General features: G+C 40.0%; 1 protein-coding gene and 1 non-coding gene across 2 annotated transcripts in view; both read right to left on the bottom strand.

The window, feature by feature from the left end:
* Window positions 1–27,533, bottom strand: part of SGPL1 (sphingosine-1-phosphate lyase 1) — a 62,853-nt gene that overhangs the window by 21,550 nt on the left and 13,770 nt on the right. Inside the window, exons 3-5 of the mRNA XM_004470567.3 lie at window positions 18,664–18,829; window positions 14,914–14,981; window positions 1,707–1,854 (exon numbers count right to left, since the gene is read on the bottom strand). Of these exons, the coding sequence (XP_004470624.1) occupies window positions 1,707–1,854; window positions 14,914–14,981; window positions 18,664–18,829 (382 nt within the window). The remainder of the gene's footprint in view (window positions 1–1,706; window positions 1,855–14,913; window positions 14,982–18,663; window positions 18,830–27,533) is intronic.
* On the bottom strand, window positions 24,512–24,614 carry LOC111767082 (U6 spliceosomal RNA). The gene has a single exon (XR_002798982.1). It is a non-coding gene; the product is annotated as a U6 spliceosomal RNA (small nuclear RNA).

Raw genomic sequence — 27,533 nt, 5'->3', positions numbered from 1 at the left:
GGGGCAGCACTCACAATCAGGAACACAGGCGACCTGGGATGAAACTCAGAGGAAAGGCCCTGACCAAAAAGTAAAGATGCCCCACTTCCCCTCTGACGTGCCCCCCCTGGAGACTTTCTGATTCTGCCAGCAAATCTGATGATGTGGCTGTCTCGCATCCTTTGGCCACAACATAGCTGTGCTCTACTGAACGTGGCTGGTGAGAAAGCTGTACAGAATCATACCAAATGAAAGCCGGGTCATAGCAAAGACCTCTGGCCCTCTGACAAGGAGCACATGACTGGTAGTAAATATACAGACAAATCCTCATTCTCCTAGCATCTGCCAAGCTCTGGCTTGCTACCAGTTTAACTTCTACTCTGTCCTTAGCGGACACTGCTCTATCACCACACCTTCAGACCAGTGGTTACCAGTCTTTCAAAAACAGAATACATGGTTTCATTTCCTATTCTTTTGCCGGTACTAAAAAGTATGGCAATGGATAGTGACTTAAAAATTGAAGAGAATAAAATATGGTGGCAGTAACCAGCCTTCGAGTACTACTTCTACTTTATATCATAGATCACTAAACCCTGAACTAAATCTAAGTATGTACCATCCAAAGTCAAGAACTCAATTTGTGCCAATAACAAATATGGTATCCTGGGTTGGATACTATAACAGATAAAAAAAGGACATTAGTGGAAAAACTGGGGAAATACAATTAGAATTTGTACTCTACTTAACAGTACTGTACCAATATGAATTTCTTGGTTTTGATAAATGTGCCATGGTTATATAAAATCTTAACATCAGGGGAAACTGGGTGAAGGATATATGGGAACTCCCCATGCAACCTTTGCAACTTTTCTGTAAATTTAAAATTATCCCCAAACTAAAAAGTTTATTAAAAAAGCTGTAATATACATGTATGTGTTTGTGTTAATAGTAGTAGTAATAAGAGTTAATTTTTTTCAGCACTTAACTATATGCTGTACTGTAAGACATTTATGTATATGATCTCATTTGACCCCCATAATTATCTTTTCACATAAGTACTATTATTATTATCTCATTGTAGAGATGTGGAAACTGGGGCAGAGAGAAACTAAGTATCTCAACCATGGTCATATTTTAAGTGGTACAACCAAAATGTGAAGCCATGCTTCCATAGGTTGCACCCTTAAACATTAAGCTACTTGGTGTATTTATCCTTCGTATATGTGTGTGTGTATTCTTGTGTATGTGTGTATTAGCATTTTGTGTGTGTACATATATGCACACACACATACATATCACCTGGGTTTACCTATTGATCAGAGAATTACAGACATTTTCTTTTATGCCTTTATACAGGTTTCACAACTTCTACAATCAATCTGTATTTCATTTATTATATATACTCTCTTTTTTTAAAAAACACAAATGGATCCATTCTGTTCATGCTTATAAAAGGAAACAGGAAAAAGTTCAATTGTCCCTGAGGTTTGCTTACTTTATGGATGAAGGATCAATATTTTTTTTCAAATGCTTTTTTAATTAAAGTTAATAGATCACAAAGAAAGGATGAATCTTAGTACAATTTTCAGAATATGATATTCAGCCTTTAAAACAGGCTGGGCCCTCCTAAACCCGCAAGTACCAGGGAAGAGCTATTCGTAACCTCTGCCAACATGAAGTTATGACAACACTAGTCATTTTAAGGAAGCAGAATCATGCAGTCATACCTGTAGAGCTGTACTCCTTCAGCTTCTCCAGAACTGCAGATGCACTCAGGCCTTGGGATGGCAAAGCTTTCACATATTCTTTCTCCACTTTCAGGAATGACAAGTTCTTATTAATATCATCCTTGACCTTGCCCAATTTGTTTTTGATCTTGAAAGGTAAAAAAGACAAAGTTACCTCAAGTGAGTGGAAAAGGACCAAGACAGGACAAAGAGAAGGCAGGACACCATGTGCTGGGCACAGAACCAGTGCTACAGAACTAGGATGCATTTTTTTCTTAAAGTGCTGTGGTGGAATTAGAAATGTTAAGCTATTTTCTGGCATGTACAATAGCCTCTTAAAAGTTTGAAAATCCAATTTTCTTTGTCACAGTCAAAGATGCACTCAAGTTCCCTAGGCCCATTCTCTCTGCAGCATTGACATCATCACTGCTTAATTGGTTTCCATCTGCTGGAGTTAGCACTTCTCAGAGGGTAGTATTTGGACCTTGTTCCTGCCATGGCAGTAGCTACAGTCCTGTGTGCTAAAGAAACAAAGGCAGAACCAAGAATAGTAGCCAGACAACAGGTCAAGCTGAAGCAAAAGGGCTTCTGGTCCTTTTGCAAGTGCTGAGCCCCTTCACCAGAGAAGCACAGAGCACCAGAGCACCCCAAGAACACAGAGGCCGGGAAGCAGATTTGGTCCAACAGATAGGGCATCGGCCTACCACATGGAAGGTCCAAGGTTCATAACCCAGGGCCTCCTGACCTGTGTGATGAGCTGGCCCATGCAAGGAGTGCCGTGCCATGCAGGGGTGTCCCCCACGTAGGGGAGCCCCCCACACAAGGAGTGTGCCCTGCAAGAAGAGCCGCCTAGAGCGAAAAAAAAAGTGCAGCCTGCCCAGGAGTGGGGCCACACACATGGAGAGCTGATGCAGCAAGATGACACAACAAAAAGAGACATGGATCCAGGTGCCGCTGACAAGAATACAGGCGGACACAGATGAACACACAGCAAATGAGCAGAGAGAGCAGACAACTGGGGGGCTGGGGAAGAGGGAGAGAGAGAAAAAGTAAATCTTTAAAAAAAAAATTGTTTTCTTGTTTACCTGTTAGAAAAAGAGGGACTATTAAAAAATCACACAAGACCTCCCAGACTTCTGAAATTTAAAGAATATTTGGGATGGATGTCTTAGACTTCAATTTCCTAGGCTCTTTAACAAAGCCCAAAAGGTGTCCTTATTTTACATGAATTATGGGTAAAAGACCTTGCCCACAGAAGTTTTCTATCTGTATCCTTGACCATCTTTGCCAAAATAATGAGTGTACAGAAATAGTTCTGTATATTTCAGCTTACGACAAGTTTTAGCATCTATATAGCTTTTATTCAACTAGAGAACTTTCCTATGAAAGCTCAGTAATTTTCATTAAAAGATTGCTGTTATTCATGCAAAACATGAAAAAATTGTTTAGTGGAACGGACAGTGTGGATTTAGTGTGGGATTAAATATTCAGTATTGTGATTGCATTTAGAATTTGCAGGAGGAAATTATAGTGTATTATTTTTCCTTGCCCATATCCAGTTTTGTTCCACTTCCTCTCCTTCGCTCCAGACAATAAAACTTAACATCTCTACAGTAAGTGCCTCTGCCAGCCTGACCCAGGACAGCAAGTTGACTTTGCTATGTGGTATGCGGGGCAGTGCAATGCATTGCATTAGGCCACAACTCAAAAGTGCTACTGTTCTTAGATTTAGTAGATATTGTATTAAGTTGATGGAAGGTTTGTTTGATTTAAGATGTACAGCAAAAGCCTTTTAATTTGGGAGCCCTCGTGTTTTTCAAATGTGTACTTCATTTGTGCAATGTATCAGATTCTATCTGTGGGTTGTGCTTAACAGATAGGTCTTAAGTTGTGTATTTTTTTTTTTTTTTTTTTTTTGAGAAGGAAAAATGGTTTATTGACTGCCAGCCGGACTCAGGAGCTTTCAGTTTGAATCCCAAGCCTGTGTATTTTTTTTTTAAGTTTATATAATTGCTTGGAGATCATTGTGAAAGGGTAAAGAAATCAAAATAGCCATTTCTTTAATAATCATTTAAAATCTATTCATTTAATGTTAGAGGGACCATTAACTTGTCATCAATTAGGACTCTTATTTAAAACAAAATTTAAAACATTTGTTACCTATATGTGTTTAATCCTGGTTACAGATAAAGCTTCATAATGCTGTTTTTATTCAGCACATTAACAAGCTGTAAAACAAAGACCTTTCTCAATAGCAGGCAAAGAATTTCAGGATTCTTATACAGATAGCCTATAAAGTCATATAATTTGAAAAGCAGTGTTTCATTATGAAAGAGCTTTCAAGTTGCTTGTAAAGCTAATCTAATTAAAAAGAAGTATAAATGCTCTTGAGAATAGAAAAAGAAAAAGAATTTGGAGGCCCTACAAACCTCCTCATAGACAAGTACAAGACATTTTAAAAATTGCCTGGAACCCACACGGAATAGGCTGTTGGACACAACTGGGGCTCGGGGAGGAGAAGGGGCAGTGCTCCCTCGGCCTCTACAAGCAACGCAGTCACTTGTGGTCCGCAAGGACAAGACTGTTACGCGCACCTGAGGCGCCATCCCCATCCACCCCTGGCAGGAGAGGAGGGGTGTCGGTCCTTCATTGGTCTACTGAGGCAACTGTCAGTTTTGACTTCCATGGCTTAGTTTGCTGCCCACTCCTGCAACTCCATCCGCACCCCAGGTAGGGGAAGAAGGGGTCTGGAACTTCATTAGTCTCTCTAGCAACTACAGACATCTTGGCCTGCTCATCTTGGATTACTACATAGGCTGGACGTGATTACTACATAGGCTGTGGCTCTGTCCCTACCCCTGGCAGAAGAGAAAGGTGGGAAAGCTTTATCGGCTCCCAGTGCAACAGAGGCAGCTTCAGCCTCCACGGCTTACAGGGCAAACCACATCCTTAGCTCCTACTCCATAAGCAGCAAGGTAGAAAGGGCAAGAAACAGATGAAAAAGGGAAAAAAAATTCAGACTGGCTAAACACAAGCCGCTATAAAGTTCTAAACTAAGTTGAAACAAGTATCAAAGAGGGGCTGTAGCACAAAACCAATCAAATAGAATGCCCTAGACTAAAGAAAGAAACTGAGCCAAGAATAAATACATCAAGTAAATCAGATGCCAAGACACCAACAAAAGGAATCCATACCAAGAAACAGGGAGATATGGCCCAGTCAAAGGAAAAAACTAAGCCTCCAGATGACATAAAGGAGTTGAGAAAACTAACCATAGATGTTCAAACAAATCTCCTTAATAAATTCAAGGAGATGGCTGAAGAAATTAAGGCTATAATGAAGACACTAGGTGAGCACAAAGGATTTGAAAGCATATATAGAAAAATAGATTTTATGGGAATGAAAGGCATAATAAATGAAATTAAAAACACACTAGAGGGAAGCAACTGTGGCTCAATCAGCTGGGCTCCTGTCTACCATATGGGAGGCCCTGGGTTCACCACGTCCCAGGGCCTCCTTGCGAAGGCAGACTCACCCGCATGCTGCAGAGAGCTGCTGGCCCGGGCGCCACAGAGTGCCGCCTGGCCTGCCAGCACCATGGAGAGCCGACTCAGTAAGGTGACGCAACAAAAAGGGAGACAAGCAAAAACATAGGAGAGTGCGCAGCAAATGGACACAGAGGGCAGACAATTAGCAAACCTCAAGGAGGGGTGGGAAATAAATAAATAAATACAGACAGAGAAGAACACACAGCGAATAGACACAGAAAGCAGACAAAGCAAGCAAAAAAGCCACAAAGGTGGGGGAGGGAGATTTAAAAAATACACTAGAGGCATAAAACAGCAAATTTGAAGAGGCAAAAGAAAGGATTAGTGAGCTTGAAGACAGGGCCTCTGAAGCAAACAGAGAAAAGAACAGAAAAAAATGAAGTGTCTCAGGGAACTAAAGGACTGCAAGAGACATGCAAACACACATGTCATGGATGTCCCAGAAGGAGAAGAGAAAGGAAAAGGGGCAGAAGGAGTACTTGAGGAAATAATGGTAGAAAACTTTCCAATCCTATTGAAGCACAATGTACTCCCATCTGAAAATCCAAATAGACCAGAGAAAAAGAGAGAATCCTGAGAGCAGCAAGAGAAAAGTGATTCCTCACAGTCAAGGGATGCCTCATAAGATTAAGTGCTGAATTCTCATCAGAAACCATGGAGGCAAAAAGGCAGTGGTATGATATATTTAAGATATTAAAGAGAAAAACTGCCAGCAAAGAAGCTTATATCCAGTAAGACTGTCTTTCAATCATGAGGGTGGTTTAGAATTTTCACAGATAAATAGAAACTGAGTTTGTAACCAAGAGACAGGCTTTGCAGGAAATACTAAAGGGACTGCTTCTTCTTGAAAAGAGAGAAAAAAGAGAGGTTTGGAATAGTGTCTAGAAATGAAAATTATATCAGTAAAATTAACTAAAAGTGTAACAAGAGTGGTGAAAATAAGATGTGACAGATAAAACCCAAAGGTCAAAATGCATGAAGTTCAGCCTTGAAAGTAATAACGTTGACTGTTAATAGATTAAACTCCCCAATCAAAAGACACAGACTGGTGGAAAATTTGAGCCATCTTTATGCTATCTACAAGAGACTCACCTTGGACCCAAGGATACAAATAGATTGAAAGAGAAAGGCTGGAAAAAGATATTCCACACATGAAATAACCAAAAAAAAAAAAAAAAAAGGCAATTCACCAGGAAGAAGTAACAATCAAATTTATATGCACCTAACCAGAATGCCCCAAAGTACATGAGGAAAACACTGACAAAACTGAAAAAGAGATGTTTCAACAATAATAGTTGGAAACTTCAATACACCACTCCCAGCACTGGACAGAGCATCTGGGAAGAGGCCCAATAAAGAAACAGAGAGTTTGAATAATATGATAGATGAACTAAACTTAATATACATATACAGAACACAGCACCCTAAAAGAGCAGGATATACATTCTTCTCAAGTGCTCATGGATCTTTCTGCAGGATACCACATGCTGGGTCACAAAAGAGATCTCAATAAATTTAAAAAGATCAAATTACACAAAGCACTTTCTCTGATCATGATGGGATAAAGCTGGACGTCAACAACAGGTGGAAAAGGGAAAATTCACAAACAAATAGAGATTAAACAATAAGATTAAACAATAGGTAATTGCAAGAAATTCAGTAAATATCTCGAGACATGAAGATGAGAACACAACATTTCAGAACCTATGAGATGCAGCAGAGGCAGTGCTGAGAGGGAAATTTATAGCCCTCCTGCTTACATTAAAAAAGAAGAAGCACTAAAATCAATTACCTAACTACACAGCTGGAGAAACTAGAAGAACAATAAAGTATTCCTAAAACAAGCAGAAAGAATGAAATAACAGAGAAGCAGATTTGGTTCAACTGTTAGAGCGTCCTCCTACCACATGGGAGGTCCAGGGTACAAACCCAGGACCTCCTGACACATGTGGTGAGCTGGCCCACACGCAGTGCTGATGCACTCAAGGAGTGCCGTGCCACGCAGTGATGTCCCCCACGTAGGGGACCCCCATGCGCAAGGAGTGTCCCCCATAAGGAGAGCCGCCCCGCATGAAAAAAGTGCAGCTTGCCCAGGATTGGCGCTGCACACACAGAGGGCTGACACAGCAAGATGACGCAACAAAGAGAGACAAGAGATTCCCAGTGCTGCTGACAAGAATACAAGTGGACATAAAAGAACATATGGACACAGAATGGGCACAGAAAGCAGACAACTGGGGGTGGGGGAATGGGGAGGGAATAAAAAATAAATCTTTAAAGAAAAGAAGGAAATAACAAAGATCAGAGCAGAAATAAATGAAATTGAGAACAAAAAAAAATACAATGAATTAACAAAACCAAATGTTGGTTCTTTGAGAAGATTAACAAAATTGACAAACCCTTAGCTAGACTGACAGACAAAAAAAGAGATTAGATGCAAATAAAATCAGAAATGAAAATGGGGATATTACTACTGACCCCACAGAAATAAAAGAGATAGTAAGTGGATACTATGAGCAACTGTATGCTAACAAACTAGACAATAAAGATAAATGGACAAATTCCTAGGAACATACAAGCAACCTACACTGACCCTAGAAGAAATAGAAGACCTCAACAAACCAATCACAAGTAAAGAGACTGAAACAGTCATCAAACTACTCCCCAAAATGAAAAGCCCTGAACCAAATGGCTGCACAGGTTAATTCTACCAAGCATTCAAAAAAAAAACCTTAATAACCATCTTACTTAATTCTTCCAAAAAATTGAATGGGAAGAATACTATCAAATTCATTCCATGGGGGGGAAAAATCTCTTTCTATTTAGCCAATATCACCAAAGCCATATATACAGAAATCCTCAACAAAATACTTGATAATCAAATGCAACAACACATTAAAAGAATTATTCATCACGATCAAGTGGGTTTCATACCAGGCATGCAAGGGTAGTTCAACACAAGAAAGTCAATCAGCATACTGCATCACATTAATAAATAATATGAGAAAAATCACACGATCATCTTGATTGACACAGAAAAGGCATTTGACAAAATACAGCATCCTTTCTTGATAGAAACACTCCAAAAGATAGGAAACTTTCTCAACGTGATAAAGGGCATATTTGAAAAACCCAGAGCTAACACTGTAGTCAATGGTGAAAGACTGAAAGTTTTCCCATTGAGATTAGGAACAAGACAAGGTTGCCCATTGTCACCACTGTTATTCAATATGGTCTAGAGACATAGGCTAGAGCAATCGGGCAAGAAAAAGAAATAAAATGTGTCCAAACTGGAAAGGAAAGAGTAAAACTTTCACTGTTCATAGTTGATATGATCTTGTACCCAGAAAGTCTTGAAATACCTACAGCAAAGCTAGTAGAGCTAATAAACTAGTTCAGCAGGATACAAGATTAATGCACAAAAATCAGTAGAGTTGCCGCTGATTTATAAATATGATTGTGGTTGAAAAGGGTCATCTGTAAAAAAAGAAAGAAAAGGGTCGTCTGTGGATGTAAATGTCAACAGAAAGGAAACTAGAGAATAATCTATGGTAAGTACCAGTGATTTCAATGGTGGATAAAGATTGTGGTTAATAGTATAAATATAAAAATGCTCTTCTTTTACAAAGTGCTAAGAATATGGTGGTACCCAGGAAAATTACAACCAATGTAGCTTATGAACAATAGTTGACAGTACTATTGTAATATTTTACAGCAGTGGCAAGAAGATATTTCAATATCAAGGGAAAACAATGGGGGGATATAAAGAGGTATGGTATTTTTCCTTTTGGAGTAATGAAAAAGTTCTAATGTTGACTGTGGTGATGACAGTACAACTCCGTGATGAAAATGAGAGCTACTGAGTGTACACTTTGAATGGATTATACAAAGCATGGGACTGTACAACACAAGGAACCCAGTGGTGGATGATGGACTGTGGTTAACAGGACAAATATCAGAACATTTTCTTCAGAACAATAACAAATATATAATATTAATATATGGTTTTAGTAATTGGGTGGATTGGGAGAAAATACACCAAATATAAGACAGGGGCTACAGTTAGTAATACTATTTTAAGATGCTTTCATAATTTGTAACAAATGTTTCACGACAATGCAAGGTAATGGCGGTAGGGAGATATATAGGACCACTGTTTAATGATATTCATGTCCGTTCTATAAATTCACAAATTTTACCATACACTTATTGTTTAAGTAAGTTCATGTATAATAACATACTTAAATAAAATTTTATTTTTAAAAAATCAATAGTGTTTCTATACTCTAGTAATGAACAACCTGAGGAGGAAGTCAGGAAGAAAATTCCACTCACAATAGCAACTAAAAGAATCAATTATTTAGGAATAAATTTAACTAAGGACATAAAGCACTTACATTCAGAAAACTATAATGCACTGCTAAAAGAATCAAAGAAGACCTAAATAAATGGAAGAACATTCCATGTTCATGGATTGGAAGACTTAATATCATTAATATCATTAAATTGATAAGATTCAATGTAATCCCCCCAAAAATTGCAACAACCTTTTTTAAAGAAATGGAAAACCCAATTATCAAATTTATTTGGAAAGGGTTAGGGGCACCAAACAGCCAGAAACATCTTAAAAGGGAAGAACAAAGTTGAAAGACTCTCACTTCCAGACTTTAAATCATATTACCTAGCTACAGTGATTAAAAAAACAGCAGGGTACTGGCATAAAGATAGACATATAGGCCAATGGAACCAAACTGATGGTTCAGAAACAGACCCTCACATCTATGGTCACGTGATTTTTGACAAGGCTGTCAAGCCCACCCAGCTGGGGCAGAACAGTCTATTCAACAAATGGTGCTGGGAGAACTATATCCAAAAGAAAGAAAGAGGACCCCTATCTCATACCTAATACAAAAATTAACTCAAAATGGATCAAAGGCCTAAATATAAAAGCTAGAATCATACAACTCCTTAAAGAAAATGTAGGGAAACATCTTCAAATCTGGTGGTAGCTGCGGGTTTCTTAAACCTTATACCAAAAGCATGTGCAAGAAAAGAAAAAAAGAGTATAAATGGAACCTCCTCAAACATAAAACACTTTTGTGCTTCAAAGGTTCTGTCAAGAAGGTAACAAGATAACCCATTCACAATGGGAGAAAATATCTGGAAACCACATATCTGATAAAGGTTTGATTTCCATGCTATATAAAGAGATCATACAACTCAACAATAAAAGAGCAAGCAATCCAATTTAAAAATGGACAAAAGACTTAGACATTTCTTCCAAGAGGACATACAAATGGCCAAAAAGCACAAAAAAAAATGTTCAATATCATTAGCTATTAGAGAAATGCAAATCAAAACTACAATGAGATATCAGCTCACAACTCACAGAATGGCCATTATTTTTAAAAAAAGAAAAATAACACAGAAAGCAACAAGTGCTGGAGAGGATATGGAGAAATAGGAACACTCCTTCACTGTTCCTGGAACTGAAAATGTCTTGTGGAAGACATTTTGGCAGTTCCTCAGGAAGCTAAATATAAAACTGCCATATGATCTAGCAATCCCTCTACTAGGAATATATCCAAAAGAACTGAAAACAGCAACACAAACAGACATATGCACAAGGATGGTCATAGCGGCATTATTCAAAATTGCCAAAAGATGGAAACAACCCAAGTGTCCATCAATCAATGAATGGATAAACAAAATGTAGTATATACATACAACAGACTACTATGCAGCAGTAAGAGAACATGAAATTGGGACACATATGACAACATGGATGAACCTTGAAGACATTATGCTAAGTGAAATAAGCCAGACACAAAAGGACAGATATTATATGGTCTCACTAGTATGAACTAAATATGAAGAATAAACACATGGAGTTAAAACCTAGATTATAGGTTAGTAGGAGACAGGATGAGGACTGAGAAGGGGCAATGATGCTTAATGCATGTAGAATTTTCAATTAACTTGACAGTAAAAGTGTGGAAATGGATAGAGTTGATGGTAAGACATTGTAGAAGTTAACAAACGGGGCTCATTTATAAATGGAATTGTGGCTGAAAAGGGTAGTTAAGGGACATAAATGTCAATTGACAGAAAGAGAATAATCTAGGGACTGAAAAATAACCCAGAGGTGGATGAGAATTCTAGGTAATAGGACAAATAAAGAATGTTCTTAGATGAACTAGAACAAACGTCTGTCACTATTACAAGGTGGTAAGATAATGGTGATGCATGGGAAAAATACAATTAATGTAACTTATGAACTATAGTTAACAGTAATGATGTAATATTCTCACATCAGTGTCAAAGAAGGTACTATATCAACACTAGGGGACAATAATAGGGAAATACGGGATTTTTTTCCTTTGGATTACAGAAAATGTTCAAAAATTTACTGAGGTGATGACTGCGCAAATCTGTGATAAAAGTGAGAGCCACTGAGTGTACACTTTGGATGGACAGTACAAGGCATGGGACTGTATAACGCAGTAAGCCTTGTTATGGAAGACGGATTGTGGTTAACAACTATGAGAGCGTCCTCTCATGAACTATAACAAATGTACAATACTAATACATGGTTTTAATAACAGGAGGTCTAAGCAAAAAATATACCAAATGTAGGCTATGGACCATAGTTAGTGTTAACAGTCTGATCTTCCATAATCTTTTACAAATGTTCCGCAACAATGCAAGGTTTTGGTGGAGGGGTGATGTATGGGAACTCTGAATGCTATGCCTGATTGTTTTGTAAGCTCACAACTTCTCTAATAAAAATCTATTTAAATAAAAGAATATATAAAGAACTGCAACCTAACAACAAAAAAACAGCTCAATTTAAAAATGGGCAAAGGACTTGAATAGACATTTCTCTAAACGAGATGGTCAATTAACACATGAGAAGATGTTCAACATCATTAGCCATTAAGGAAATACAAAGTGAAACCACAAGGAAATACCATTTCAAACCCACTGGGATGGCTAAAAAATAATAATAATATTAATATACCTGTGCTAGTAAGGATGTAGAGAGTCTGGAACCCTTATATATTTCTGATGGAAAGGTAAAATGGTGCAGCAGTTCCTCAGAAAGTTAAACACAGAATTGCCCTATAAGCCAGCAATTCCACTCCTAGGTATATAATCCCAAAGAATTAAAGCAAATATTTAAACAGACATTTGAACACCAACACTAGAACAGCACCATTTCCAACAGCCAAAAGATGAAACAACCAATATGTCCATCATCTGATGAATGGAGGAACAAAATGTAGGCTTGCCATACAAAGGATTATTATCCACCCAGAAAAAAGGAATGAAGTTCTGATATATGCAACAACTTGGATGAATGTAAAAACATTATGCCAAGTGAAAGAAGCTAAACCCAAAAAGCCACATATGGTGTATGATTCCATACCTATGAAATGTCCAGAACAGGTAAAACCAGAGAGACAGAAAGCAGATTAGTGGCTGAATTATATCTCCTTAAATTGTCAACAGCTTATTGCTTTACCCTAAAATGCCAAGAGGAACTCAGGTCCTTTTTGCTATGTAATTCACCAAATATGATTATTTCTTTTTCATCTTCATTGCCATAGCTTTGAGCCATTTTCTTTCATTCACTCATTTACTCACTCATTTATTTGTTGAGCAACTGCTAAGGGTTATGGAGAGGGAAGGAGAGGAAGGGAAAGGGAGGAGGGGGAGAGGGGAGAGAGGGGGAGGAGGGGAAGGGTGGAGAGAGGAAAGGGAAGAAGGGGGTGAGGGGGAGAGGGGGAGAGAAATACCCTTGGCTCTGAACCTCAGAATCTGCTTCTGAAAAATGAAGGTAATTAGACGGGCTTTAAGAACTGTCCAATTTCATTATTTTAGAAAGTTAATAGTGAGTTCTGGAACCTTAGCATTTATCTGTCTCAAAACATGAGGACTGAAGGAGAAAAGTGAGAGGGATAGGACACAAAAAGTACTGAGAATGATAAGGGTAAATTCCATTACCCTTTGTGATGATATGAGCTATGGGTGGGGGCTGTGCGTCTCTTTGTAAATAACCTGGGCTGTGTGTGTCAGACAATGAAAGGCTGCAGCTTCACCTTTCATAACCATGCCAACCACCCCAGTCCTGGGAAGCCAATTATCAATGTAAGTGCTATAAACTTTGAATATTCAGCCTGCCCCAAATGTAGGAAATACATGTTAACTCAAGCTTATCAAAGATTCAACCAAAGGATCATTTGGTTCTTCCTCTGTATAAAAAGAATCCAAAAATCTTATTTAGGTTTTTGGACAGAGAAGCTCCCAAGCCTGGCTGGTCATAAATAAATTCTTCTTTTCCTTCCCAAAATTATTACTGAGTCCTGGCCTTCCATATGCAATTATTGAATCTCTTGACTTCTACAACAGTGATACAGTCAATCCTCCATCCCATCTTCTCTACCCACAACCTGGACCCTCTAAGGACTAAAGTACATTTACTTTTAGGGCTTAATATGATTTAAGGAGCAAAGAGAAGTCCACCCACTGCCATTCTTCCTCCCCACCCCTGCCACTTCCCTACAAGAAATGAACCTGAAGATACTTATTTCTGGGAGAGTTAGTCGCATAGGAGTCTGAATGGATTTCAGTCAAAGGCTAGATAACTACCATCTTTCCTGGTTTAGCCAGGAAAGGGAAAAGGGAATTGGAAGGCAAAGGTGAAAGAAAGGTTGAAGGCAGTGACAGGTGAGGCTGGGAAAGGCCAGGGGAAAGCTGAGGGGCAGGGCAGGGTCCTGCGGAGAAAGGAGACACCATGGCCTCGCCCCGCCTTCTTTAGAGCCAGCAAAGGGTCTGCCCTGTGTACCTTCATCTGTGATAAAGAACTTGTGATGCGCTACCCTGCTTATCCTCAGCAGGGTGGGGCAGAGGGGCACAGTGAGGCAAACACACGACACAGAGGTGCAAAGAGCAGAACTGCTCTGCTCTCCCTTTAAGTACCTAAACCTGGGGTGGGGCAAACTACAGCCCGAGAGCCAAGTCTGGCCTCCAGTCTGTTTTTGTAAAGTTTCAAAGGAACACAGCCAGGCTCCTTTTCTTCTATATTGTGTTATGCTTGCTATCCCTCTAAAATGCAACAAAGAGTATTATTTTAGACTACAAAATCTAAAATGTTTCATATCCAGCCCTTTACGAGGAAAGTTGGCTAAACCCTGATCTAAGCCATGTAAGTATCTGGTCCCTAGACAAATATCCAAATTTGACCCAGCCAAATATTGCTCCAAAGCACCACTTCACTTCTGCCTGACTTTCACATTTCAAATCCTTTTTCCTTAACACTTCTCATCTCTCTAGCCAAATATGGTGAGGCAAGGGTTAAGCCAGTGTATCTCAACCTTGGCACTCGTGACACTCTGAGTCAGGCAGTTCTCTGTTGTGGGTGCTGTCCTGTGCGCTAGGGGACACTGGGCAGCATCCCTGGGCCTAGCAACCAAATGCCAGCAGCACCCCAGCCACAGCAGTGACAACCAGAAGGTCTCCAAACATTGCCAAACGCCCCCTGGATGGGTAGAGACAAAAATCACGTCTCTGCATTGAGAACAGGGTAAGTAAACAGAAAGAAAGCAGTAACTGACCAACTAGGGGGATGCCGGCAGATCTGCACAGATTCTACTTACCTTTCTATTGATAAAAGGTATCTTCCTGATGAGCTTAAAAAGCTTCTTTTTAAACCTTGACCATAAACCTAAAAGAAATAAATGGTTCTGTTATCCAAAAAATTTTCTATGGCTATGACCTACTAGTTATAATGTATGAACTATACAATGTGTCCCCTGCAACCTTACTTGCCTTTGGATAACAAAGGAAGTTTCTTTACGCTTTTATAGAAGCTTTTTAAAATTACTTTTTTTGAATTTATTAACATGGTTCTAAAGGTACACACACACACACACAGACACAGTGTCCTCTCTCACTCATCCCTCACCCCAGATGAATACTACATTTGGTGCTAGTATACCTTTCCAGAGTTGCCTTATGCATATATAAGCAACAATAAAGATACATCCTTATTTGTCTCCTTTTTTACACACAAGGTAATATACTCTAGCACTGTACTAGACCTTACTTTTCTATGTAGGAATATCATCCGGAAGATGAGGGCTTCGTCATTCTGCAGAGTATTCTACTATACGGATGTGCCATAATTTATTTAACCTGTCCCCTACTGATGAACACTTAGGTTGTTTCCAGTATTAGCTATTACAAACCTTGCCTTGCTGAAATAAATAAGCTTTTAACATACATCATAGTTCATTCTAGTCCTGTGTTCTACATACTGTAATACAAGCTGAGATCTTACTAAATATGCACAATACTGTATCCTCTTCTCACTTACTAGTGTTTTTCTACATCAATAAAAATTCTTCCAAAACACATTTGAAATAGTATCATACTAGTTCCTCAAAGCAGTATTACTCCCATGCTGGATATTTAAGTTGCTTGTTATTAGATCATTTCTAACCATGTTAAGGCTGAAAGATTGAGACCCACTTCCATATTTAACAATAAAGTAATTAATGCAATAGAAAGAGGTCTGAAAGTCAGCAAACTGTGCCAGATATCCAAAAAGTCTAGTAATGGGAGGAAAGTATAGATAAACTTTATGAACTCTGACAAATGGTGCAGGGCAAACAGAAGAGATTACAGGAATAGAGGAAGAAAAATTAAAAATGAAAAGATCATGTAGTCATAACTCAAAAAGGATTATCCCAAAAAGTAAAGCCTCACAGGTACAGAAAGAAAAGTTCATTAGAATGTTTTAAGGTAAGAAAATAGGAAATTCCCATTTAAGAGCAACACGCATGGCTCCTTACACTTTACAAATCCCTTTCACGTGAATCAAGCCACTCAGTCCTCGTAATACCCCTGCGAGGAGGTAAGGCAGGTATTACTATGCCCATTTTACTATGAGGAAACAGCAAAGAGAACTTAAGAATATTGCCCAAGGTGCCACATCTAGAAACTGGGAGTGTTTATCCCTACTTCCCACTACAAAAAAAAAATGGATTCCTGCTGATCAGCAATGGACAATGGACAATCCCAACAGTTCAAAGTAACGACCAAGTGAAAGATAAGACCGACATGGGCAGAGTTAAGGAAGCGATGACTCGGAAAGCAGAGCATCCCCCCCCCCCCCCACCACCTCCAGCCTCCTGCCGACTTTTCCAATTCTCCTCTACCACAGGGCCACCTTTGTTCCAGAATTACCCTTTCTCCCCCTCAGGAAGGTATATAGAGTTTGAAGTCCAGTAAAACTTATCACTAGTCCAGACTTTAGACTCCTCTAGTGCAATATACTAAAATAAGTTGATTGTTTGGCAACACACAGAACACTTCTAATGATCAAGGTACTGAAAAACTGGCAACCCCAACAAAATTACCCACAATCTCTGGAGGGAAGATTCTTATCTGTGCCTAAACTCCAAGTTGGAAGGTACAAAATAAAAATGTACTGTGTTTGTATATGTGTTAAGCTATATGAAATTGCCAATATTCAACACTTTTGACCTACAAAACTATATTTTGCATAAGCCAACCTGATTTAGGATAAAAACAACTGCAGATAAATAAACAGTAGTTATCTTCAGGTGGCAAAATTTTAATTTCCTTCTTATGGTTTATCCATATTGCCTAAATTTTCTACAATGAACATGTATTACTTTCATAATAAGAAAAAATACATATTTATTAAAAACAAAACAGTGAAAAATGGCATGGAGGCTACCACAAAGATTTAGATGTCACTTCCCATTAATACACTGCAACTAGTCCTTTTCTCCTGGACTGCTCAGAGGCCAGCATCTTCCTTCTTGAACAGTGAAGGCAGGTAAGTACCAGGATCAAGGATGGTTGTGCCGTGAGCACCAGGTAAGCAACATGCACAGCACAGTGAGTGCACAACTGAAAGCAGAAGTGAATGCCTACAGCTAATATATAACCATAGCCAAGAAATGTAAATCTCAGGACCTCTAACCTTGGTCTGTTTTCACAAATGCACCATCTTAAAAAGAAAAGTACGTTGACTGCTGTTCTTTAGAGTTCTATGGAATGGGTCACTTCACCCTGCAAGATGGTAGGTGCCTCCCTCATCAAATCAAATGCTTCTGTTAAAGGAATAAACCTGAGTGGAGAGACATGGTCATGTCCATAGACAAACCTTGAGGCAGCAGAAGGTTCAGTCCTTCTAATTTGTCAAGCTTTATGACAAAATCTTTCAAAAACTAGGAGCAAAGAGTGAGGACATGGGGTTTTCTTAACTGCAGTGAACTGCAGTGTTTGGATGGGTCAGTCACATCTCACTTTCACTTAATTAAAAAGCTCTTAACACTGAAACTTGCTTCTTGGCTGTCACATTTTGCATCATTTCCTATGCTTGAACATCTCAATGGCTACCTGGATGGTAAAGAGAATCTGGCTTCTAAGCTGACCTTCCTGATAAAGGAGGAAGAAAAGCAGAGAAAGTACAGGTAAAGAACCCCTTCAAACTGATGCTATCAGAGAAGCAAATAACTATGGAAATTTCAAACAATGAGAAAGGACATTCTCTTCAATGTTATTTGGGGTCTCTTACCCCAAGGATGTTAACTCAGATACCCTAGCATGAGGGAAGTGTTAGGCGACACCCACCACCACTCCTGCCCTCTTTGTGGTTAGGTGAAATCAAGCAAAAATTACCAAGCCGAGCCTGCAGAAGGGCAGTAATTACTTCACAACAAGAACACGGGAGCAGTTTCAAGGTGGGCAGGAAAGTGTTAACATGGTAGAAGGGCTGGAGGACTCACACTGATCACTAAGAGAACACCCCCGTACCCCACCCTGCCATCATCTCTGCACTCTCTGGTTCCCTGCAACGCTACCCAGGAAGCTCAAGGTGCACGCCCCTGGCATCAGGAGATCGGCTCCAAGAACCTGCAGTCGTGTGGACATGCCCAGAGCCTAGCACAGCGCCCGCACGGGCACAAGAGCTGTTCCACCTCCACCTCATCTTTCTTGAAAAGGATGATCGAAAATGAAAGCAGTGAATTCCTGCTTTGGGAATTCCAGGTAACAAAAATACATTCTAGACAAGAATCTGGATCTAAGCTACATTTTAAGATATATCTGTAGATCCTTACAATGACTAATTTCTCCGGAGTTTTTACATAAGCTACAAATCCAGAAAAAGCAACATACACAGCAATAGTTTTTTTTTTTTTTAAGTCCTATTATAACTTTATGAACCAGAAGACAGTGGACTGCTTCTGCGGAAACCAATTTTAAATATCAGAAACAAACCAGAAGGAAAGAAATGAGTCTGATCTCCCAGTTGTGAGTGTCAAGGCTGGTGAAACTCCACTATACCTTTACTGAGGGGACAGTACACTTACTCTCTGGCTGGAAGATAAACTCGTAGACCCAGACTATCAGCAGGGTCCACGCAACACTCCACGCAATGAGCTGCCACGGCTCATACTTGGTGCAATGCCCATTTACATAATTCTTGGCTTTTGTGGCGTACGCTTCCAAAATCTCCAAGTAGGGCTCAAAGGCCTTCTAGAAGTACAAGAGAAAAAAAAGAAATATTACATTCAGAGAAAAAAGAAGTCTGCTCTTCGCTCTTTAATTCCCATTTTTCTGGCCCCACCCCCAATAATAATCTTATCTTCTACATCCCTCAAATTGGACTTTGACAAGATTTTTTATCTTTCTGCCTCTTCTGTAAAATAAAAGGGTTGAGCCAGATCATCATTTTAGCTCAAAAGCTTTTATATGACTGCCAGTATTCACTGTCCCACTCTCATAACTCAAACTAATCCTCGCAAGATGAATGTCCTTTCTTGGAATCTCTCCCATCCTCTAACCCAAGGGGTGGCAAACTGTTTCTGACAAGGGCCAGAAAGCAAATATTTTAGGCTTTGCAGGCCATAAGGTCTCTGCTGCAGCTACTCAACTCCACCATTGCAGCATAAAAGCAGTCACAGACAATATGTAAGCAAACAAGTGCAGCCATGTCCCAATAACATTTTTTATGGACACTGAAATGTGAATTTCATATAATTTTCATGTGTCACAAAGTATTCCTCTATTTAACAATTTAAAAAATGTAAAAACCGGGAAGTAGATTTGGCCCAACTGATAGGGTATCCACCTACCACATGGGAGGTACAGGGTTCAAAAACCCAGGGCCTCCTGACCCATGTGCTGAGCTGGCCTATGCTCAGTGCTGATGCGCACAAGGAGTACGGTGCCACGCAAGGGTGTCCCCAGCAAAGGGGAACCCATGCGCAAGGAGTGCGCCCCATAAGGAGAGCCGCCCCGCACGAAAAAATCACAGCCTGTTCAGGGGTGGCGCAGTACACATACGGAGAGCTGACGCAGCAAGAGAACACAACAAAAAGAGACACAGATTTCTGGTGCCCGCTGATAAGAATACAAGTGGACACAGAAGAACACAACATGAATGGACACAAAGAGCAGACAATGGGGGATGGAAAGGGGAGAGAAATAAATAAAAAATAAATCTTAAAAAAAAAAAAATGTAAAAACCATTCTTACTTTGTAAGCTATAAAAAAGAGGCAGCAGGCCAAATTTGGCCCAGAAGCCAAAGTTTGCCAGCCCCTGCTCTAAGGCCTTACTTTGTTGTAAAACTCTCCAGGCCAGGGACCTTATCTTACAGTTACCTGTATTCCTCACAATACCTGGCATCAGATAAAGAAAAAATCCTCTCATCCGTAAACTTACCAGAATACCCCATTCACTAGAATTCCTCTCCCCCTTTAAGACCCCTCAAGCAGTCAGCTGTGCACGACAGAGAGCCCCTCAGCCTGCCTTGCAGGTTCCTCATCTTATCTCCCTGACTATACAGTTAGCTCCTTGAAGAGAGGCCAGATCTTACTCATATTTACAACCCTCATACCACCTCATACCATGCCCTGCACAAAATAAGTTCATTGGATGGCTTGTTAATTCACTTCCTCAACATTTATTAAGTGCCTACAAGGTTTAAGGCATTAAGCTGGGAAAATCCTCAGGTAAATATCGTAGGTTCCAGGCCTTTCTGAGCTTACAGTCGAAGTGAGGGGTAGATGTGTGTTTGTATACATACATACACATACATGCACACACATGCAGACACAGAGATAAACAAGTCACTGAAATTCCTCAGGATAAATGCTATTAAAGATGTAAGTGGGGGGACGGACTTGGCCCAGTGGTTAGGGCGTCCGTCTACCACATGGGAGGTCCGCGGTTCAAACCCCGGGCCTCCTTGACCCGTGTGGAGCTGGCCCACGCGCAGTGCTGGTGTGCGCAAGGAGTGCCCTGCCACACAGGGGTGTCCCCACGAGGGGGAGCCCCACGCGCGGGGAGTGCGCCCCGTGGGGAGAGCCGCCCAGCACGAAGGAGAGTTCAGCCTGCGCCACACACATGGAGAGCTGACGCAGGATGGCGCAACAAAAAGAAACACGGGTTCCTGGGCCGCTGACGGCAACAGAAGCAGACAGGGAGGAAGGCGCAGCAGGTGGACACAGAGAGCAGACAACTGGGGCAGGGGAGGGAGAAATAAAATAAATAAAATAAAATAAAATAAAAATAAAGACGTAAGTGAAATCTTAGAGCCCTCAGGAAGGTCTATCTAACTCCACCCGAGGGGAGATGGGAAGATAAGACAGAACATAAAATTAAAGCATAATTTTAAAAGCATAAAACAATGAGAAACAAAAATTCTCTCGGGCAGAAAAGTTAAAATGAAATAAAAGTCACACAGACAGAGAAAATAGTAGCTGCAAATGCAAAAAATTCTGGTACATTCAGGGAATGGCAAAAACTTCTACATGGTTAGAGTGTCAGCTACTTGAGGGCAGGGACCACCTGTCTCATCTGGTGCTAAACCCAAAACATCAGCATAGCAGGTAATTCTGTCTGAATAAAAACATGTACAGGGTGTGACAGTGATTAAGAAAATGAGTAAATACATCAGAGAAATGAGGTTGGGAGAAGACCAAGTCCAGATTTAAAATGGTCTTGAAAACAGGTTAAAAAACACAAAGAGAGGGAGTACAAATTGAAAGGCATTTTTGCTAAGGTTATTTGTCAGTATCTATTAACATTTTAGATATGTATTCATTATGACCCATAAATATCACTTTTTTGGTATCTCTCTTTCGTGTACAAAGAAACATGTTAAGGACATTCATGTCAATATTCTTTGTAATAGCAAAAATATAAACGACATAAATGTCCATCAATAGGGGAATGGTTAAATAAACTATAAAATACCCCTTTCATGTAACCACACTATGCAGCATTAGAAAGAAGATGGATCTACACGAACCACATGGAAAAAGAGCCGGGACCTAATATTGAGTAAAAAAAGCAAATTACAGAATAGCAACAACAAAACAAAAGCATGAATTGTTAAACGAGAGTAATTTTTTTAAATTTACATAATCTGGTGGGAGATGAACAGGAGGACAAAGATCAGAGACAAGAGTTAAACTAGATTGCTGAACTAGCCTAAGGGAGAAATATACTGGGTTCGACCTTAAGCAGTACAATAGTAGGAATGAAAAAGTAGTATGGATTTGAAAGACAGATTTGGGGATGGAACAAACAAGATCTGGTAACTTACTGGATATGGAAAATATGGAGTTAAGTAGGAGGAGTATAGTTAATTTCAAATTTTCAAGTTTGAGATAATGGGTAAGTTGTGTCACCATTACCAGGGGTAAAACCAGAAGGGAAAATGAAGACGGCTAGGGGACATGTGGAGAAAAGATAATGATACTGGTTTGAGTTATATACCTGTTGGAAATCTACATGCAACAGTCTAGCAGGATTGTGAAAGCTAAGCAGGGGGCCAGGTGTTCAACAAGTGTTTGTTAAAAACATTTATAGCTTAGCAATTAGTCTGGGAAATAAAGCATTATTTATTAGGCAAGTATTGGGTTCCCTAGAGAGCATTCCATGGAAACACAGATTATCTGCAACCCCACCATAGTTCCTGGTGGCCTGTCCCTGGAGCCCACTGTGGCTATCAATCCACTGCAGTGGCAGTGCCAGTCAAGACCTGGGAAAGACCAGAGAGGCCTGTGGTCATCAAAGTTACTTCAAATAGTCAGCTTAAAAAGTCTTCTAGTGTTAAATCTGTGATCAAAGCATAAAGTTAAATAGTGCAGGGGAGCAGATGTGGCTCAAGGAGTTGGATGCCTGCTTCCTATATGGGAGGTCCTGGATTCGATCCCCAGTGCCTCCTAAAAAGCAAAAAAACCAACAAGCAAACGAATGAAAACACAAACTCAGGAGGCCGATGTGGCTCAGTGGTTGAGCTCCGGTTTCCCACATACGAGATCCCGGGCTCAATCCTGTGCCCACCGTATGTAAAAAAAAAAAAAAGTTAAATAGTGCATATGAACAAAATAATGGAAGGGCAATCATTCAGATGAGCTTTTCTTCTAATGATACTAGTTTCTAATTCACCCAGAAAAACAGTGATTACCAGTGTCACAAGTTAACTGTAGATATTTATCAACTCTTCACAGCACTCGACGAAAAAGTAACTCGTACTAAAAGTGACAGCAAACAACCAGCAAATGCAAACTAATGTGACACTGTGAAAGCTACAAGATGTAGAGGCATTCCTCACTGATATTTATAAACCATATTCAGCAAAAATATACTTTCTTGGTAAATGCTATGATAAGAAGATAATGGGAGTCCTTCAATTCAAAGGGGAGCCTTTGGGAAGAGATATATTTCCATATTCTCTTACTCCAAAGACAATGATTCAGTACTTCGATGGGTCCTGGCAAGCATTTTTAATTGTCAACTAGTTGGTCACCGAAATCAGGTCTCCTGGCCTCTTTCCAAGGTCTTTCACCAGCCCTGCGTTACCACAAACAACCTAGGCTCAGTCCCCAAAGATGAAGCACCTCACACACTGCCAGCTCACGGCATTATTGGGCTCTGTGGGGTAATGTATCCTATCTCCTTGGAAAAAAGGATAAGGCAGTTCCCCGGAGCCCTGAAAACAGCACAAACCCCAAGATGGGCCCTGACGCAATACTCCAGCCCTTGGGAAGTACAGATCTAAAAGCTGAAGAGAACCCTAGAGGGCAAGGCCAGCGTTCTCAGCTTACCAGCAGAGGCCCCAGTGTGACCTGGCATGCCTAAGCTCATCTGGATAGGTTCGCGTCAGAGCGGACAGCAGGAACCCCAAGCCTCCTTTCCATTCTTCATTCCCAGTGTTCACAGGATCACTTAACACATTACCATCCACTGGCATCCCAAATGTTTCCGTTTCACAATTTATGCTCTAGGCCACATCTATTTTGGATGTATGATATAGTTCATGAACTATACCATACATCATGACTACAGGTAAGCATCAAGAAAGAGATGGCATAAGAATTTAATGGAATTATAATGTATTTATAATTATTTCACACTATTTGCTTACAGCAATACCTTTTTATAACTCTACACATCTGAATATTTATAATTACAATACTTAGACTTCCATATATTTCAATATAACTTATGTAATGTACCCTCTGGAAACACAAGAACTATGAATGATCATCTGTGAATCCACCAACTTATTGTGCAACTCCAGGGAAATTATTTCATCAGTCTATGCTTCCATTTCTTCATCTAGAAGAACAGACACAAGACTAACACATCCACAGCATAAATAAACTTGGGGAGAGGGAGGGCTACCTTCAGCCCTTGCTTAACAAAACAGAGTTTTGGTAAAGTCTGCACAAGTAATGCATTCCTTCCTTCACACATCTATTATAAAACTGGAAATGTATTCCTCTAGAGGAAAAAAAAACCACTTTTCCCAATGAATGTATATAAAATGATAGTAAAGAATAGCATAAATCTTTTTTAAAGTATCATATCAAAGGAAAAACCAAGAGAGGATTATGAGCAGATGGAGGAGTAGGGAGCTCTAAAATCCAATCCTTCCATCAGAACAACTATTAAATAGGCAGGAACTGTCTGAAACCGTAATTTTGAAACTCCAGAGGCCAGTAGAGCACTGTATAGGATCCAGGGAAGAGTGCGAGGAAAAGATTTTGCAAATTACAGTAAGTCACAGTAAACTGCTCTCACCACATGCTGCCATGGGACCCAACCCTTGACTAGCTCGCTGGTGACAGGAAGGGACATAAAACCCTCTTCTCCAAGACCGGGGTGGGCATGACCCATCGTTGATCACAGCTTTTTTTTTTCTTAATATGGAAGGCTTCATGAATTTACAGGTCATCCTTGCTCAAGGGCCATGCTAATCTTCTCTGTATCATTCCAACTTTAGTATATGTGCTGCCAAAGCAAGTAGTAAGCAAGTAGTATATGTACTGCCAAAGCAAGCACTGATCACAGTTTTTGATCGGCAACTTCAGATCACGGGGGGCCTGGCTCTGAGGGCAGCCATTGTCCCAACCTGCTGCAGACAAAGGCGGCAGCAGAGGAGACTTAAAGACGCTGCGTTTCCTCAGGGCTGTAGAAGACATTTAGGTGAAGGGTTGCGTTTGTTGGGCAGGTCCAAAAAGCTCAGCTTTGGGGAGCCATGGAAGAAGCTCCTGGTATCCTTCCCAAATCCTCCCTACAGCACTTTGGAGCCAGTCTGCAGCCCCTTCATGGGTCCCAGGCCCTGATCCGGCTGGGAAAGACTAACCTGGGAAACTCCTTTCTGGTGTGCCCCCACTACAGGAATTGCCCTCCAGGCAAAAGCAGCTTGACACAAGGAAAGGAGTATAAGAAACTATAAAGGGAAGCAGTCTGGGGCAAAGGCTGGCTTGTTTTAACCACCTGAGAGGTCTGTCTCCTGGGAAATAGAGGGGGTATTCAAACTTCTCTAACAGAGGACCTCCCAAACAACTAAGCAGCACAAGCCCTGGACAAGACACAGACCCAGAAAAGACAAGAAGGACAGTCTGCATTCACCTGGACAGGCGGGCTGGAGCGCAAGAAAAGCTGTCTTATCACTTGCTAGGTACAAAATCAAGAAACAGACATCTCAGAGAACAAATCCCAGAGTTAACATTTTAAAATATTAAAACGTACAGTGTGCAACACAGGAGTACAAGGCAAACAAAGAAACAGGAAATGATGGCCCATCCAAAAGAGGATAAAAACCCAGAAAATACCAACAAAGAAGACCGAAATGGGATATACTAAAAAAAAAAAAAAAGAAGATTTTAAGAAAATTATCTTAAAGGGGAAAACAACTGATAAGCCTTAGTAATAAGAATATTCAATATTATACCTGCTTTAAGAAGTTAAGAACCGTTTCTCTATACTATAATGGGCCCTCTTCTCTCCCTATCCTTTTTTTAAAAATGAAAGAATCACCCAATACTTGGGCTTGACATATTATGGAGATGTAATCATCAAACTTAATGGCTCTCCATTTCTCAGAAAGGGGGAAAGAGACATCCACCAAGATTTCCTAGGAAGTATTAAAGTTAGTGCCCAGCCAAGCCAATACAGGACACTGACACAAGTCAACTAATTATTCCCCAATTGTTCCTGGTTAACAATGATTCTTTGGACAGATACAAAAAATCAGAATCTCCCATCTAGCAATCCTGCAGAGAAGAAAGGATTTGCTTTCCTTCCTTGCACATTCTTCACCTCTAATACAACTACACAATTCCAAACCCAAGTTTTCCCAAAGGAGTCGCAAATTTAAGCTTTAACACAGGACTGAAAAGAAAATCTGTTTAACCTGGTTCACCTACTGCCTTAAATGTCTTAAGATCAAATGGTAACCTAAGGCCTGAGACTCAGGTTAAGGAGTAAAGTTAAAAAGAGACCCAAAAAGGTCATGTATTTATTCTTACTCTATTTCTGCCCTAACAACACAGAAAACAAAGCTAACTGAATCTGACCCTCTTTCATATCACATTCTGCAGAACTTGAAAGTGCAAAGTAAAAGGGTAAGAAAACACTACTGTTTTCAGAGCCTCAAAAGGCATTACCATTTATCAGCAAAAACAGAGCACAAGCCCAAAGGGAAAATTCCCTTGGGTCATTAAAGAAGAAGTAAGAATTGAGCAACAAAATCAGACAAACATTCCCAGCAACTTCTAGAGCAACTGCTAGTGATCATGATACAGAAATCCTTAAAGAGACTGAGTCATCATTTCTTTGGAGATAAAGAGCAAACCATATACTTCCTCAAAATTCTGCTATGTGAGTAAAGAGATCCAGTATCAGCAAAGTCCATCTCAAAAATGTTAACTTGCCATATTTTCCCTTCCATATCTAGTCAATGTCAGATCAAGCTCAGTGTTACTCCACAGACACTTCTGGACTCTTAACTGCTCTTTATTTAGCCCTGGAGTATAGCAGAGCACCTTACCATCACTGCAACACAAAGCAGTCCTGGCCTCACAAAGGAGACAGACATGCAATGCGGCCCAGTCACTAGGGGTGTACTACTGGAGAATCAAAAGCTTCTAAGCTTATAAAAGCTGATGGCCCTACGTTATTCACCATCGCCAAACGATGGAAAGAACCCAAGTGTCCATCAACCAATGAATAAATGGATAAACAAAATGTGGTATATACATACGATGGAATACTAAGCTGCACTAAGAAAAAAAGAAATTGTTACACATATAAAACATGGATGAATCTTGAAGACATTATGCTAAGTGAAATAAGCCAGACACAAAAGGACACGTATTGCATGGTCTCATTAATATGAACTAAATATGAAGAATAAATGCATGGTGTTAAAACCTAGAGAATACGTTATTAGGAGATAAGAGGAGGGTTGTAAAGGAGTACTGATGCTTAATGTATGTAGAAGTTTTAATTAACCTGACCGTAAAAGTGTGGAAATGGATAGAGTTGATGGTAACACATTACCATGAGTAGCAGCTGGTTTATAAATGGGATTGTGGATGAAAAGGATAGTCAAGGGATATAAATGTCAATTGAGAGAAAGCTAGAGAATAATCTAGGGACTAAATATCACAGTGAGCCCAGAGGTGGATGAGAATTGTGGTTAATAGTACAAATGCAAGAGTGTCCTTCAGTGAACTAGAACAGTGGTACGTTACTTTTGAAGGGTGGTGGGACTTTGGAGAAGCATGGGAAAAATACAATTAATGTAACCTATGGACTACAGTTAATAGTAATACTGTAATATTCTTGCATCAATGCCAAAGATGTACTGGGTTACTAATAGGGAGGTATGGAAAAAAAATGCCAAATGTACACTATAGACCATAGTTAGTCGTA

The sequence above is a fragment of the Dasypus novemcinctus genome, chromosome 6 (genome assembly GCF_030445035.2).
Source record: "Dasypus novemcinctus isolate mDasNov1 chromosome 6, mDasNov1.1.hap2, whole genome shotgun sequence".
In the NCBI taxonomy this organism is placed as follows: domain Eukaryota; kingdom Metazoa; phylum Chordata; class Mammalia; order Cingulata; family Dasypodidae; genus Dasypus; species Dasypus novemcinctus.
Note: the sequence above shows the minus strand (reverse complement) of the source record. Positions and strands in the feature narration are given on the sequence as shown.